The sequence below is a fragment of the Phaseolus vulgaris genome, chromosome 2 (assembly GCF_000499845.2).
Source record: "Phaseolus vulgaris cultivar G19833 chromosome 2, P. vulgaris v2.0, whole genome shotgun sequence".
Lineage (NCBI taxonomy): Eukaryota > Viridiplantae > Streptophyta > Magnoliopsida > Fabales > Fabaceae > Phaseolus > Phaseolus vulgaris.
The window spans coordinates 38954827-38972511 of record NC_023758.2 but is presented as its reverse complement, the minus strand read 5'-3'; the positions used below and the strand labels follow the sequence as shown (position 1 = coordinate 38972511).

The following is a 17685-nucleotide window of genomic DNA, read 5'->3' as shown; positions in this document are numbered from 1 at the left end:
ATCTTTAACTCTAGTCATAGAATTTTAGATGTAGTGATGACAAAACTTATATATTCCACCTCAACACTTGATCGAACCATCAAAATTTGCTTTTTGGACCACTAAGAGATCAAATTGGTTCCAAAGTAGATACAAGCACCAAAATTAGATCTTCTATCATCAATACTAGAGACTCAATATGCATCATAATAGGTAGATAAATTATAACTGTCACAAGTAGATGTAAGTTAAAGATGTAAACCATTAGAAAAATGGCTTTTAGGTAGCGAAGTATTCTTTTGACAACTTTCCATTATAATAAGGGTTATGTCATGAATTGACAAACTTCATTAACACTATAACCAATTTCAGGTCTAGTTACTTTTAAATGTTGTAAAATACCACTATCGATACAAAGCATGATCATCCATATATTCAGACCCATACTTAAAAAGCTTTAATCCTCCTTGTATAAGATGAAGATTCCTTTAGTTGCTGATTTTCCTGTTTTTTCAAGTAAATGATGGATATATTTAGTTTGAGAAAGAAGAAAATAATCATTAGAGAGACATTTTACTTCCACATTAAAAAAAAAAATATATCTAAGATCACCAAGTTGCTTAAAAGTAAAGACTGAGCTTAGTCTAATTATTACAGATTGTAACAATGTGGAAGAGAAGCCATTGAAAATTATCTCATCTATATAGATAAGAACATAAAGACAACTTATATTACATTTAAGTATTACTAAGGAGGGATCACACTTCTTTTTTAGAAAGGCCAACACCAGTGGTGGTAAGCCTTTCCTACCAAGCTCCATGGGTCTTTTTTAACCCATATATAAGCATATGAGTTTACAAACAAAAGTTGAATTTGTGGACTCAAAAGACAGGTGGTTGAGTCATGTAAACATCGCATCCAATAACAGTTCTTCTATAAGGAAGAGAGTCGAGATACCATCACTACAAGAAGTTTGAGTTACCTACTAATAGTTACCTACGTATTTGAGTTAGAAGATAAATCAGAACTTAATTTTAGAGACTAGATTAGTTTCTATTATTGATAAATAGTTTCTAAATTGGTATTTAATTTGATACCAAGATTTTAACTACCAACTTTAGAATCTAAATAATTAATAGTTAAACCCTTAGTAGTTAATTAGATATCAAATTAAAACTATTTATCAATTATAGAAATTACTTTATATATCAATAATATTTTTTAGTATATAAAATAAAATTTAATTTAATCAATTTAACAACTAACATACATATCTATAAAATTGATTTTTATTTAATAATTTTTTAAAACAGATAACTACAAAATCAACCATGATCCTTGTGTTTCTTCTGAATCTTCAATCCCTAGATCGCGATCAGAGGAAGTCAAATTGCTTAACAACATACCAATAACAAACTAACAAAATTATATTAACAAGCTAACACATTAGAAACTGCTATACATTACAATAAAGAAAAAAAAATACATGCTTTTCAACTCATATTGTTGGAGGCCATACAAAATTAACATGTGAATTAAAAATATTTTATTTAATTCTTTTCATATTCTTTTTAAATTAGGTTGTGTAATAATTATTTTTTGTGAGAAAAGAATGTTAATTACATAATGACTAACTATCTAAAAAAATAACTATTAAAAAGATGAAAAATAAATAATATTTTTAATCTACGTGTTAGTTTTTTTATTAGATTAGTGAAACACACGACAAATGAATGGAATAAATTATTTAAATTCGTTAAAATGAAAAAGTATCACCTTAAATTACCAAGTTAAACTACCCCCATAAAGTACCATTTGTCACTAATATTAATACTTACAAATGAGCTATTAATGCAAGTTAACAGAATTGAAATCCATAACCTTTAGTTGAGGTTGTTCTACTCACTACCAATGTATTCGTAATATATATTATAATTATTAAAATTTACGTGGGTCTCATCCTACAACACTCCAAATTTTCATTTTTTTATTAAAAAGAAAAATTGTTTCAGTGAATATTTTATTTTATTTAAACAATCGATAATTTTAACGACTTCGGTTTGGCATATAATTTAAAATTGTTCTTCATCTTAATTATTTTCTTATTGTTATTGTATAATTACTGTCCCCCATTGGAAGTAATTCTTGGCTTTTTATTTTTCAGTAGGGCTCTATTTATCATCATCACTCCATATATAATTTCATAAATATTAGGATGGTGATATGTTTACACTGTGTGAAAACATACATTTCACAATTTAATAAATTAATATTTTATTTTTAATTTAAAATATTATTATATTAAAATAAGTGTTTGTTAGATGTATTTTTTTTTTTTTACTGAGGATGTTAAAAAAACTTTTCTCTAAATATTAATATCTTTAGTTTTAGAATGGAGGATTAAAGAACGTGTTTAAATAAGCCGGGCTGCTGTGGTACCGTGATCAATTGGGTTAATTATTGGGTTCTCCATACGTACTGTTTCTTTTTGCACTTTTACATGTTTTTCTGCCACACCTCCGTACCAAATATGAAAATACTTTTGTATCATTCTTGTGTTATCTTATTCTGGATTACATAATCTAATCTAGAAGTTAATCTCAAATTCAAAAATAACTTACTTATTATGTAATCCAGAATATATTTTTAAAAAATGGTATTCTGAATTATATAATATGGAAATTTGAATTTGAAAGTAGCTTCCGAATTATGTAATCTGGACACTCATTTGAAAAACAACTTTTGGATTACATATCTGGAAACTAATCTCATATTAGAAAAACTTTTGGATTATGTAATTCAGAAATTAATCATTCATCTGAAAAAATGTTTCCAGATTACATCATCCAGAAGCTAATTACGAATTTGGAAAAAATCTTCCAGATTACATAATCCAGAATATTACAGGGGAACATTTTTAAAAAATTAAAATTAATGAGGATGAAACAGTCCTCCATATGTTACAAAGTTCAGTGAATGTAAAAGGCCTTATTATTATTGTCAAGCCTTTTTGTGATCTAGAAGTTGCTAAATTTTACGGGGATTTCTTTTTGTAACCCCATAGTTTTCTACTACATTGCATACTTATGGACGTCTTGTTTCATCTTTAAAAAAATTGAATTGTACAATTCATAAGTCATCTTTTTCCTTTTTGCATAAAAAAGCTTCCGATTGCATAATTTAGAAGTAAAAATGAGTTTTAAATTATATAAGATTTTACAATCCATAAGTCTTTTCTTATAAAAAAAAATATTTTTTATTTCTGAATTGTATAATTTAAAAGTTTTGTTGACTTTAAGAGTGTACAATTTAAAATTCAACTTTTGCATTATGCACTCCAAAAATGTCTTACAAATTATAAAATCTAAAAAAATAATTTATACAAAAAATAATTTTCAAATTATATTTCGAAACACTTCCTTCCTATAACACAATATATAGACAAAAGTGACACGAAGACAAGATGAAGATTGTACCTGAGTGGAGAGATGGGCCCAGACACGGTCGGTTGATATAGTATAATTGCTGATGTGTCGATCTTCCTCTTCTTCGGTCGGTCGTTCCTTCTTGGTGTCTCCTTCAGTCGGGCGGGGGAGGGTACCTGCGAAGGCACTCCGACGCTCAAGTAAGTGAGAGATTCTAAGTGTGGTTTAGTAAGTGGATGAAAAACGTACCTTTCTTTGGCTTGAGCACAATATTTATAGGGTTGCCTAATGGGCTTTCTGTCCCTAGGGCTCAGGGTGGTTATGGATAAGTCTTGCCAGTCGTGCCCCGGAATACCCGGAGAACATATATTCTCTAAGCGCGTTCTCCTTATTTTTCGGAGGTGTATCTTAACACCTTAGCTTGCCACATAAATGCCTTTACATTTATTATGCATTCGGTCGGTCGGCCACGTGTGTTCGTCCGGTGCCTACCAGTACAAAGACCACATCCAAGAAGATGGTGGCTGGCATGGCCTCTGCCCTGTCAGATAACAAATGGTGGTAGTGACAAGGAAACAATTGTGATCTTTTAACCAATCTCATGAGAATGCAGATAAACTATAGAGATACAAAAAGAAATGACCAATTTTACAAAGCCGAATTTGTTGGGCTCTAGGCTATTCCTAATTATAATTTATGAATTGTTTGATTAAGAATAATAATAAATATTCAAAACTATCATATATATATATATATTTACAATATCGAATACAATTCTATATTCCATAACATATAACTCGTAAAGTTAAAAAAAAATACACAAATATTATATTTCAAATTATTCTATCAAATATACTCTCAAATAATTTAATCCAAATAACTTATGAATGATAATTACTAATTGGACAAGGAATGACTTAATCATATACAAACCAATGCTAATTTCTCTACTTCCATCTTTTCTAAATGAGAATGAATTTGATTAAGGTTTGTTCCAGATAAGAGTCTTGACGATCTCAGACCTAGAATATTGAGTGTAACCAAGAATAAGTGTACTATTAGCCAGTGTGTGTAATATTTCTTTCTTTCTGATGCATTCTTTGATATATACTGAAAATATTCACCCTATCCCTTTTATATTGGGTCTTGATATTGGTATAATTCAATAATAAATGCTGATTATTCAGAATCCCTTGATTTGTGCTGATATAATGTCTCAGATATGAACATCGATAGGTGATCTATTAATACGCAACATCGAACTATACCCATGACGCTACAATCTTGTAACCTCATATATAAACCAATAAGGTTACAAATTATTATTTTGACTTTTTCTGATTCTCCCATTTATATCGAACTCAGCTGACGTTACAAAATTGAGATATGAGATAGACATATACATAAAATAGATTTAAAATATGCAGTGTTTGAATGGAAGCAAAAGAGGACTTGAGAGTTAAAATTTGTGGTCTCTCTCATTTCATCGACAAGTATGGCGTGGAATCACATCAATATTCTGCATTTATTCTTCTTATTATTGCAACTTTGGGAATAACCAATGTCAACTAAAATTATTATGCTTAAGTCAGTATCCGAAGGTCTTTCACCCAAAAATAGTAAAATCCTTTTTGTCTCCTTTACAAATCTAATCATCTCATTTATGTCAACTACCAACTTGACAGCACTGAAAGGTATATATGTTACGGACCCAAAGGAAAAAAAGCTTCATACATTTGGATGGAAGAGAACCAAAGAAAAGGGACATTTCAGAGTTATTTTAATTTCAGGGATTTTGAACCTCCAAACTAAAAAAGAATAATTTTTTAGTTAGCTCTCATGATTTGTCATTCCATCTTTTTTTTTGAACAAATTCTTGTCTCCTATTTCATTTTCCTTCCTAACATTGAAATATTAATATTGGTAGATCAAAGTTGTTCCAAAGCTTGGAAGAGGTAAATTTGGTGCGTAAAGGGCTTGCAAGATCAGATTCAAAGTACCAACAAAGAAGGAATAACCTTTTTTTCCTTTGTGAAAAGCAAGAACCCTTTTCAGGTGGGAAGAAAAACTTGTACTAGAAGATAGATATATTGTCCTTGATTAGCCAAAACAAAAAAGAGAAAGTTTTGTATCAAAGAAAGATGAGCTAGGACTCATAATTCGCATACTTTAATAAATTATGCCTCAAGCCTTTTCGTTCCCCAACTTTATCAAATTCCTTCTATGTACCTTCTTTCATATTTAGTAACCAACCATCAATTTATGAAAAAATAATTAAGAACTAACATTATGAGAATGAGGGATTATTGGGTGCCATATCAGATCAATTTACAATATCACAATAACAAATCATCTTTTGGAAAACAAGGAGGTGGTTAAGGAAGTGTAAGGATGAAAAAGATGATAAATGAATATGGAGGAAGGGAGAGTCTGAAAGGTATACGATAAAGTTAGCATATATAATTTTAAGGAAAGAAATACAAGACGAAAATAGATTCATCTTCGAAGAATTTTTGAAGATTAAGACTCTCTCATCTGCACAAATAACTGGTTGGAGAGTTTTACAAAAGACAATAGTAACAAAGGACAATTTGATTAGACGTGAAGTTTCTTTAGTAAGTAATTTATGTTTTATGTGTGGTGTGAAAGATAAGTCAATAAATCATTTATTTTTCAATTGCAAGGTCGTTTGGCTTATATGGAGGATGTGTTATAATTGGTTACGGGTGTCAACGGTTAACCATTATGATACGAAGACACATCTCATACATACTAGAATTAATTCCTTTTTTGAACACAACAAGCAATAGAATATGTGGATGTGTATAGGTAGCAAAAATTGGGGAGATATAGAAACATAAGAATAAATGTATATTTAAAAATGATAGAGTAGACCATGTAAAAATGTTTAACGTGACACAATTGAAGATTTGACAGTAGATAACATCAAATGAACACTAATTTTTCTTATTCTAATAATAATGTATGAAACCGAATATATAAAATATATTAAAAAAGATAATTAAAGGGACATAGAGTACATGTCCTCTATGAATTTTAATATCTTAACTTTGTCTTAGAATTTGAAGTGGGGAAGGAATCAGCTTTGGAAAGTTTGATTCATGAAGATGGGATTTCTTGATAGGTGCTTGGCCATAAAAGTAGTTGGTGAGTAGCATTTTATTGGCCAATGCATGCAGTGGTAGAACTGCTTGTGGTTTAAGCATTAAGCCCCGAAGCAAGCTTTATGTTATTTGATAAGGGACCATAAATGAGTAGGCTTGGTTGTTTTGAAGTGTATTTAAACTTGTGTTTTGGGGGGGATTTTTCTGGTTTGACAGATAACGTGATGAATTTAAGTAGGTGTGATTATTAGGAGTATTAATGAGATAAGAAAGTGTGGAGAGAAGTCACAAAATTAACTAGAAAGACATAAATAACTGTCATGTGAGAAATTTTGCATGATTATATTTAATAAATTTGAGATGTATAAATTGAAATTAAATATTTAAAAAATTATCATTTAAGCAAATTTTAATATTTTTTAGTAAAATCAATACATAAATGAAATAATTTTTTTAAAATCGGAAAATAAATTATACAAATTTCTAAAATTTTTATTATGTTTATTAGCATAACTATTTTTTTGTAATTATAAAGTAGATTAAATATACTATACTAAAACTATTATTTAATAATTTTAAATTGGATAAAGAATAACTTTTTGTAAAATAATACCTTTTAAATAGTATAAAATATTTTAATATAAATATAATGATAAAGAAATCAACACAAATATAAAGATTAAATTGTATTTATGTAAATTTTTTTAATAGTGATTAAATAGAAAACTACCACTTATATTTATAATTAATTTTAGATTTTATCAAGTGTGTATTTATTTTTATCACAATTTTTAAATTTTATTTATTTATATTAAGTTTAATCATTAGTTTTTATTTTATTCTGTTTTTTGTTTGAAACAGTTAATTTTATTCTCTTAAGTCCACTTCTTTACTTTCTACACGTATCCTCGTAATTTTATGAGAAGTTACAAAATAAATTTAAGACTGACCGATTGATGTACATCCCATTAAAATAATTACTATAAAGTGGATTTTATAATTTTTTTAGGACCACTACTTTTTGTATTTAAACTTAAAATGTAAAGGTGCTAAATCAGAATCGGTTAAAGACAACTTGCTCTTATCACTTACCTAGCAAAATGAACAACGAGACAGTAAAATTAATTAAACATTTAAGGAAAATGAATTATAAGATCCTCCATTATACATTATAATTAATTAAATATTATTAATTATTTTATTTTAAATTTAAAAAATTAAATCTCTTTCACGATCTTCCATACCACCTAATGATATTTTAGAAGGGTGAGTGAAGGAAACACTTACATCATGAAAATAATTGAAAGAGTAAAATAAAAATTACATTAAACCAAAAAAAATGAATATCTTGTACTTTGTTTTTCCCTTAAACAAAAGAATTGGGTGGTAGGCATAGATTGGAACAAAATATATTACTATCATAATAAACAATCATTGACAGAAACAAGTGAATTCTGCATATATTCTGTAGCAGAAGCAGCAACAAATCACCTACTCTAATGTCAAGTGTGGCTGAATTTAGTATATGATCCTACTCTCACACTCACTCACTAACCACAAATTAAGTAACATATAGTTGATAAACTATATCTATGCACTTAAATATTTTCTCTTCCAGTGGTCACCAATCATTTGGAAGCGCACATCATTCTGGTTGTGGCTGGCCCAGCTTTCTCTGGTGACCTTTGAAGGGTCACTTCCTTTGTTTCTTTTCTCACTTTTCCTTCTTTTTATCCTTTGTTTTCTTCAGCTTTTCTCTGCATAAACTGTGCCTTCACATCTGCTTCATCATCTTACATATGCAAATAGTTAATAATACGTCATCAATTCTCCACTGCCCGAGTCTCTTTGGCTTTATCTTCTCTACCTCAAGAGTGCGCCTCTGAATGTAGGCGTCCACAATTCTGCACTACTAGTGGTTTCTGTTGCCACTGGAAATGTGCTTGAAATCGGTACCAAACACAGGCCTCGACTTTTTAAATCTTCCTGTGCTCCTTCTGACTCTTTCATATCATCACACTCCTTTCGACCAACATATATATAATAAAAGTTTCAATGCTACTCAGCCATATATAATGCTACAAAATCACTACAAAAACCAATCTCATACTAATTATTAAAAAACCATTAGTCATTACAACTATTTATGTCAGGATACTCAAACTTCAACTATTGCTATATATGTGAATGTACGAAGTAATAAGGGTACTTTAATGAGAGCATTTTAAGGGTAAATTTAGACCCTGCGATCTTATATAAATTATATCAATTAAAAGTTATTTAATAATAATATAATCACTTCAAATAGCCAGAGCTTATAATTTAATCTTAATCTTTTGGATAAAATTTACTCTCCTCTCTTAATAAAAGTCCTCATATATATATATATATAGGAAAAATATGAAATGAACGCTTTCATACCTTTTTGACATTTTGAGAGAGAAAGTGAGAAAAATGTAATGTTAGAAAGCTATTAGAAAGAAAGAAGTGTTAAATAAGTGCCTGAGAAATATATATATATATATATATATATATATATATATATGGCATCCATACATTACAATCTATACTAATAATTTATTTCATTAATAAATCATATCAATAAAGCAATATTAATATTAACATATTATCTACTATTGATAAAAGACATTTTTAGTAAACGAAAGTATACTATAAGCATTTTTGTACTACCTGCTGCTGTTGAATGGGAGCTCCATTTTTCATATATGAGGTACTCAAAACCTGTAATTCATGTGAAGATAATATTTAAAACACAACATAAAAAGTGCCTTATAAAATGAAACCCTTTTCTTATTGAAGATGTGTATATGGTACTCAATAATTAGGGTTTTCTTCAAAACAATGTTGGATCAATGGAAACATACATTAACTTGATCATGAAGGAACTTAATGTACTCGATGGCTTCGTGAAGAACGGATGCGGTGTCGGTCTGTTAAGATGAACAAGAATAAAATATCTGAGTGAGTTTTTTCATTTTTACCTTTCAATGTGCTCTAAGAAAGTAAAGGTCTCAATTCTATCATAGTCGTAGCTCCTTTGGAAATTAAAAAAAGAAGAAGTGAAAGAGACGTATCCTAAAATTTTCACCTTTCCGAAAGGTGAAACCAATTGCTGAAGAGCAGTGACCCGGTCCCCCAGCTTCTCTTTCCGAACCTGTCCATACATGTCAAGTTGATTAAAATCTAAAGTGAAATTATTATAAAGTTTGAACAATGTTGCATAGTGGAAAAAAGAAAAGTTGAATTGCAGTAAACAATAACAGTACAATACCTTAAAAGTTGGTAATGGAGATGGAGTTTCAATCCTTGGCCTCTTTAATGCTGGTTCACAAGCATCTTTCTTCGTTATTGTTGCTGAATCTAGAGTTTCTTCACTGTTGAGCTGCACTTCAGTACATATTTATCAATTACAGTCCCCAGCAGAAAACCCTAGCTGGCTAGAGACATGGATATATATCTTTAAACACCGAACATGAAAAATTGTATTAACTGAAACATATATGTACCTTAATTAATATAGTACTTGGGCAATTGGGTTTCTCTTGATCAAAGGTTGGCGTTTGGTATTGTGGTTGTGAAGAAGCAAAGGTACCTACTCTTATGTCGTTAAGTGCGTCGGCGGAAGCATTCCAGAAAGGGGTGTTGTTAGAAAAGTGAAGTCCAATAGGGTGTTGCTTTGCTATTGTTGTGGGGTTCAAAAAGGTAGAGACTTTAGACCATGTTGGTGTTAGTTCAGTGCAGGGTGTCCCATAAGTTGCCTTTGATGAATAGGACATTGGAGGGTTGGTGAAAAGTGAGTGGTGTGGTAATTGTGGATGAGGATCAGGGTCATATAAGCTTTGTAACGTTGAAGGGTTACCATATGAGGCTGATCCGATTGCGAAATCACGATTTGACGATAACCCACTGCTTGATAAAGGACTTAGACTCTGGTAATCTCCTGAAAATTCTTGGTTCAATGGCTTGAAATTATCAATTTGGTCTCCTCCACCACCACCAGAAGAGAAGCTCTTTGGGGTCCAATCCCTGCGACTTTGTGAATTAGAAGAATCTATTCCCGTTTCTTCCTGAAGCACGGATTGAAAATTGCTCTCTGCCCTTCCATTACATCGACTATGGGATAAAAAAAAAAGACAAAATTTATGGTCATGATTAGGAGAATCCAATAGGGAAAGAAACAATTAAGAGCTATTTTATACGCCATATATGCTTTGATAATATCAAGTTCCCTTTTTCAAATGAAATCAATGAGAAAAAGTTAAGAGAAATAAACCTTTTTCAACCCTAGTGGAAGCGCTGGACCATATACTAAAAACCTTCCACCCACACATATATTACATAAAAAATTTAATTAAAATTCTCTCTCACAAGAAAATGTGTTAGCAAAAGTAAAGTATATATCATCATCATATACATATTATTTTTGGTGATGCCTTACACTAATAGAGGCTGATTCCAATTCTCTGATGTTGAAGATGTGAGGCCAAAACCCATCATCTGTATGGTGGAATCCATCAACATGCCACCACTTCCACTGGCTGATTCACTCTTGGGTGCCTTCTGTGCATCAACAAAACCCAGGTAAGAGTTAGAAACAAAATTGTTAGTCTCTTCAACACAACACTTGGTTGCCTTCAAATCTGTTTGCCGAGTGCTGTAGATTCCTGCATCATTATTAGCTGCCACGGAACAAGGAGAAGAAGAAATCGATGATGAGCTTATAGGGAAGACAGTTCTTGCTGAATCAATAGTACTACTCCACCAGTTTTCACCACAAATCCTAGCTTGAAACTCCTCAGCCATGGCAAACTTGAAATTGCTCCTTTCTTATCAAATTGCTGACTTGTTTGTATCTATGAGCTTTGCTAGCTTCTTGAGTTACGTCCTCTATAAAAAAGTATTTCACTCAGCAATATAGGTTTACTTACAAAAGAAAAGGGTTGGAGTTTGAGTGATTTTATATACGAAACGGTTAAAAGGGTGCGAACAATGGAGATTAATCCGGTTGACATTACAACAGGATGACTGCTGATCATGAGAGAGAGAATTTTGAATCATATTCTAATTCTCCTTTTCTTAAAAACATATATATATATATATATATATATATATATATATATATTAGGATATAAGTGTGAGTTTTATCCCAACTTGAGTTTAATTTAATTACTTTCTTTTTCAATTCCATTAAGAGTTATGATAAATGTGCATATGGAATTATTTTACCAACATACTTGTTATATAAAAATTAGCATAAATAAGTATTATATATTATTTATTTTGTAATATTGTTTTGTTGAAGCTAACGTTGATATTTACTAGGGTTGAAGAGAAAATAAAAGACATTACATAGCGTTCGTAAAAACTATTAACTGAGACATGAAGAACTGCTTGTGAAATCTAATAGCACAAAGCAAAAGATGAATTTCCTCGTGGTTAGGTATAAATATGTAATTAACTTTTTCAGTTACTCAACCATTATATAAACGGATTTGTATGTAGTTGTTGTTTTTTGTACGTAGCTCAGGAAAAATATTTTGTTTTTAGGAATTGAGTTGATATATGTTGGAGAAGTAGGGTCGAGTTTTATACAAAGTAGGAGCATTTTTAAAATATTTTATTTATTTATTTATTATTTATAAAGTAAAAGAATTATTGTATTAAAATAGTTTTTTCATTATTCTAAAAAAGAAATCTTATTTCTTTGTGTGTACATGAAAGGATATCAGTGGTATATTAATATTCATGTTGTGAGATTTGATTTGCTGTCTACCCATGCCATGATTTCTAAATAGAGTTCAAATCCTGCATTAAAATAAAATGATTATGAATCTAATCATTTGTTTAGAGTAATAAACTCTTTTTTACAATGTCTTTGAGAAAAGTTCTTAAAATATTGAAAAATGGAACTATAAAAAAAATAGCTAATAATAAATCTAGTTATATGACTTAGCGAACTACTTATCTTCCTTTTCCTCTTGGTGAAGCTTAATTTCTTCATATAGTCTTAAAAAAAACAATACTCCATTACTTATAGTATAAATTTCATGTTAAACAAAACGTATTGAATAATAAAAGTTATAAATTTATAAAATATATATATATATATATATATTTGTATAGTTTAGTTAGTTTGTATAATTTAATGATTTCAAAATAGTGATATGTTTTTAAAAGGACCGAAAAAGAATCCTCTGCACATTTACCTTTTAAGTAGTTGGTTTCTCTTTCCCCCACAAATTTGAAACATGATAGATAATAATCATAATCCAAAAATCTGTACCCTGAGATAAAATTGAGGACCATTTTCATGGTAATGTTATGATTGCAAACGACGTAGTACCAGCACTAGTACAACTAGCTGGGCCACTAACCTAGTTGTTAATGTACTAATGTTTCCATTTTTCCAAATAACGATTAGTTGGCTAAAGAACAGTGGGGTCGCACGGAACATCACGTGCTAATGAAACTTAAACCAAACTCACAATATAATTATCAAAGTATAGAAAAATATTTAAAAATTAAGGTTTTTAATTGATCTACACAGTTATAATAACTTTATGACATATAACGATAGCGTCTGGTAAACCTAAATATAATCATTAAGATATATTGAAAATGATTTTAATATTATATATTAAAGAGTAGATTTTAAAACTTAATTCAATCTTTAAAAAATCGGTTTTATAAGATAAAATTTGCGCTCATTCTAATATTTAATTGATATAAAATTTCTTACATCCTTCTACTATTTCATTTAACTTAATTTTTTGTTGATTATTTTTTAAAAAAGTTATGAAATCTGTTTCGTATTTCCTTATTTATGTATTTTAAAATAGAAAAAATGAAAATACTATAATATTTCCATAATTATATTATGAAAAACACTTGACCCATTTTTTTGACATTGATTATTTGTTTTATTTAAATATATGGCATTGATTATACTTTATATATATAAATGAATTAGTTGATAAGAAGTTTTCAACATTATATTTGGAGAGTACTATATGGCTCACGAACTATTTGGAGAAGTCTGTTTATAGTAATGCCATTTTAAGGTTGTCATATTGTTTTTCATTAAAAAAAATTTAAAGAGAAGTTTTCATGTTGTTTATCATCATTTAGGGTTTAGAATTTAGAGTTTAGGTTGCATCTGATTTGATTGAATTTTATATTATTATGCGTATTTTCATATATCTTAACATTGGTAGGTACATAAGTCTCCCAAGTTCATAATCCACAAATGAGATGCATGTGAACAAATTTGAAGGATGAATGGGTTTCAGTGTTATGCAAGTGTTCATCGAATTATTTTGATCCAATGATATTTTATTTGTTGTGAGTTGGATTACTTCGAGATTGTCATTTACTTCAAATGACTTATCGAATTATGTTGATTTTGATATGATGGTCATTTATTTTCAAACTACTTCGAATTATTGTGATGATAATTTATTTTCAAATGACTTCGGATTACTGTGATGATTGTTTATTTTTAAAAACCTCTTTGTACTAATTTGATGTGATGATAATTTATTTTTAAATGACTACAAATGATGGTACGTTGTTTTCAAACAAGTTTGATCTATGAACTGATGCAATGATTGTTTATTTTTAAAGAATTTCGAATTATAATGGTCACTTATTTTTAAGTGAGATGATTCACTGAGATTGTGAATTTTTTTATTATAAAAAAAATTAAATAAATGGAAGTATTAATTAGGGATATTCCAACTCTTTTACAAAAAAAAATTGGTCATTTACTACAACTAAGATGTCAATGTTCGTGCATTTTGTAATTTGATCAACAACTTATCTTTCCCAACTTTAAAGCAACACATTTGTTATTTGCTTGTCCAACCAAAAAAATGTTCCACACAAAAACCCCAACCCAAAAACAATAATTAGATATTAACAAAAACTGAGATTCGCTCAAATTCAATTATAAGTCTTTGTTGGCAATGACTTGTGTTGTTCCAGGTAATTGAGAGGATCAATACACGGTAAAGATTTATATCGGGTTAAGTGTAGCATTAAATGCAATTTTATTTCTATGTCTCCAAATTTCACTAAATTAGATAATCTCAAACTCATGAACGGTTTGAAATGATTTTTTGGTATGTTGTGTTGGAATGTAATTTCACTAAACCATTTGTAACATATATTCCAAACAGCCCATGAAATGTTGCAGCAAAAAAAGAAGATGATTAGAAGTTTTCCCCTCCCTACCACATAGGATACACATTGTATTATCCAAAAATAAGCCCCTTTTTGTCTTGATTAACTTTTGTTGTTATTCTGTTTAATAAAACTTTCCATCCTACAACTTGTGTGGAGGGTAGTGCCTTTATCTCTCAGAATTTCTCCCAAATATTATTATTTTCAACACTCCCTTCCTTCTCAAGCACATTATAGAAAAATTTGACCGTAAAAATGTGGCTAACCTCGGCTTTCCATCTCCATTCATCTTCCTCACCAATCCTGATTATTGTATTGTTTAACTGATGCAAGAAAACATTTATTTGATCTGATTCCCATTGGAATGGAGTTCTTGAAGATAGTACAACTTGAAGATAGTTTATCCAAATTTTTGTAATTGAATTATGTACTTTTTTTCCTCAACTTTATTTTTGTTCCTAAGGAGGATTTTTTTTAGCATAGTTGTAATGAGACACATTCTTGAAATAAAAATTTCTTTTTATAAATTACATCCAAAGTTGTCCAAGGTCGTTTGAAAATAAACAACCATCACAACCAATGAATTTTTCTTCGCTTACTGTTGTTGCATGCCGACTATAGTGTGTTGAAGAGTGTCCTTGTTCTTCTAGAAAATATTTTCCATGTGTGTATTGAAGGTATTCACAAACGATGGGTCAATCTCAAGATTGGATGGAGTCGAGATTATACTTCGACTTTTAGTAGCAACCATACAACTTTGTGGTCTGGAAAAAGTTTTACACAGACTCCAAGTTAGGCACTAAATGTTCTTTTCACAAAGGAGCACGACTTTTCTTGAGGTGGAAAAAGTTATTCCTAAAAGGTCAAGTTTTTACTTCCGAGAGTTGATATTGACGAATTCCTAAAAAGGTCAAGTTTATTGACGAATTCTGATGAGATATTGGAGAGGATTCTTTAATGTTCAAGTTAGTAAGAATTAGATTAATCATTTTCAATATATGAGTGTAAAAGGGAATAAGAGATTAAAAGTACTCTTTGTAGGATTAATATGAATTTATAGACTTTTTGGACCTAGATTGATGTATTCAAAATATATTTAAAACAAAATAATATGTTGTTGAATATTTATTGTTCAATCTTACTACATTTTGGTTCATTGTATTTTATATTGATGTTTAGTTACATATTTAATTATGGAAATTTTTATGAAATATAAGATATTGTGATTAAAATTTATATTTATGTTAAAAAATAATCTTATCAAATAAGATGAGGTAACCTTGGATTAAAAAAAATAAGATTTACATTGTTGAATTTATACAATTAAAGAATATTTGTTATGCCATAATTTTTTTAATAATTATATAACATTGACATGACATGATTAATTATTATATTTGTCAAATATATGCTAAAATAAATTTTATTAATTATAAAATGAACAAAAATATTAGAGGACATAATTTCACATGTTGAAGTAAAATATTTTATTCAAAGAATTGGATATAAAAGTATATGGACCAATGTAAGGAGTTCGTTGTTTCCTAGTTCAATTAACTTCTCACCATTATTAATATATATATATATATATATATATATATATATATATATAAATTATTATTCAAAAGTAGTAAAAAAAAAAACTGAGAAAGTACTTGGACACAATGATGAAAGCGAAAGTATTAGTGAGATGGTAATATGGTTAAAAGTCAAAAGCATTTTATTATAAATTATAGTCATAAACGTCAATTTCGGTCTTCCAAATGCTACCATCCAGCTGCTCCACCATAGAAGGTTAAACTGCTCCTTCCTATAAATTTATAACATTAATCATGTTGTGTTATTAATGTTTATAAAAAGAGAAGTAAAAGGTATAAGATAAAATTGAAGAGAATTAATTTTGAGTTGAAAGGAAGAAAGGGACCTGAAGAAATAATCAATTTATATATTATAAATGTTAATTGCTTCAACATGTTGCGGCAATAGATAAACTGTTTTGACGTTAATAAAACAAGGTTTGGTGTGTTTTGTTGTTTGCCGTTGCTTCTTCCTTAATTCTCATCTTAATGTCCCCTAGTAATCAACTTCTGTTCTCATCAACTACGTACTTATATAATAGCCATTTTGGAAAAAACATTTTATATGTTACACTTACTTTTTGCTTTTTGCTGTTTCTTCTTCCCAATCATTGACATGCAAGGTGGGTACTTTAGAATTGTTCGGTAATGCCAAGCTTTCAATTTTTTTATTTTAAGATATAAATTGTAACTCAATTTCAATATGTTTTACTCAACTTGTAAAATCAAATTATTCAACTTTATCTTATTTTATTAGAACACACAAAAATAATCTTCATCGTTACCTTTGCGTATTCACTAATATCACAAACTCTTTTTTACCATCATAATCTGTTAACCATTAATAATTATTATTGTTCTCGGAGTTATATATCCTTATTAGAAAACATAACTCATGATACTTTTATCATCATATTGAAGTAATCATTGTCAAAGTAATAGATTAGTACATTAGTGATTCTAATAATATTTAATTCAAAATAATTTAAATTAATTAAATTATATGTATTATTTACTTGTAATATCATAGTGTAACATAATTTTCTAATAATTTTTTCTGTGGCACAAATAAAGCATGTTCTAACTAGTTCTACATGTTGGTTAGTGCGACAACTCTCCCGTACCCACCATATATCTTCCAAATATTAAATAATAACAAGTACAACATGCTAACTGATGTCACACTTTTATTAGTAACAAAAATAATGCACTCAACCATATGTAACAAATAAGCTCGAGTTCTGAACTCCCATCTATGGTGTACAATGCACCCTTCATACACCTCGCGCAACCAGCTCAATCAAACGTGAGAACCACAACACTGGCTTAACTCTACCAATGCCTCACCAAAATCTATCCTAAGTAGCTTGACCAACA

At 29.2% G+C, this 17685-nt stretch overlaps 1 protein-coding gene and 1 long non-coding RNA gene across 2 annotated transcripts; one reads left to right on the top strand and one right to left on the bottom strand.

The window, feature by feature from the left end:
• Positions 1-7926: 7926 nt before the first annotated feature.
• LOC137811951 (transcription factor bHLH112-like) lies at positions 7927-11353 on the bottom strand. The gene is made up of 7 exons (XM_068613814.1): positions 10989-11353; positions 10057-10663; positions 9822-9932; positions 9639-9704; positions 9415-9480; positions 9221-9271; positions 7927-8551 (listed from the first exon to the last, which is right to left on the bottom strand). The coding sequence occupies exons 1-7, from the start codon at positions 11351-11353 to the stop codon at positions 8393-8395; spliced, it is 1425 nt and encodes a 474-aa protein (XP_068469915.1). The 3' UTR covers positions 7927-8392.
• LOC137811952 (uncharacterized) lies at positions 10990-11607 on the top strand. The gene is made up of 2 exons (XR_011081205.1): positions 10990-11131; positions 11211-11607. It is a non-coding gene; the product is annotated as an uncharacterized lncRNA (long non-coding RNA).
• Positions 11608-17685: the final 6078 nt, after the last annotated feature.

What these genes read in the sequence shown, in the direction of transcription:
- LOC137811951 (XM_068613814.1), bottom strand. Translation starts at nt 11,353, where the DNA reads ATGGCTGAGGAGTTTCAAGCTAGGATTTGTGGTGAAAACTGGTGGAGT. An exon ending in CTCCATTACCAACTTTTAAG is followed by an intron (nt 9,705 to 9,821) that starts GTATTGTACTGT and finishes ATGTATGGACAG; the next exon opens with GTTCGGAAAGAGAAGCTGGG. An exon ending in TGGTTTCACCTTTCGGAAAG is followed by an intron (nt 9,481 to 9,638) that starts GTGAAAATTTTA and finishes TCATCTTAACAG; the next exon opens with ACCGACACCGCATCCGTTCT.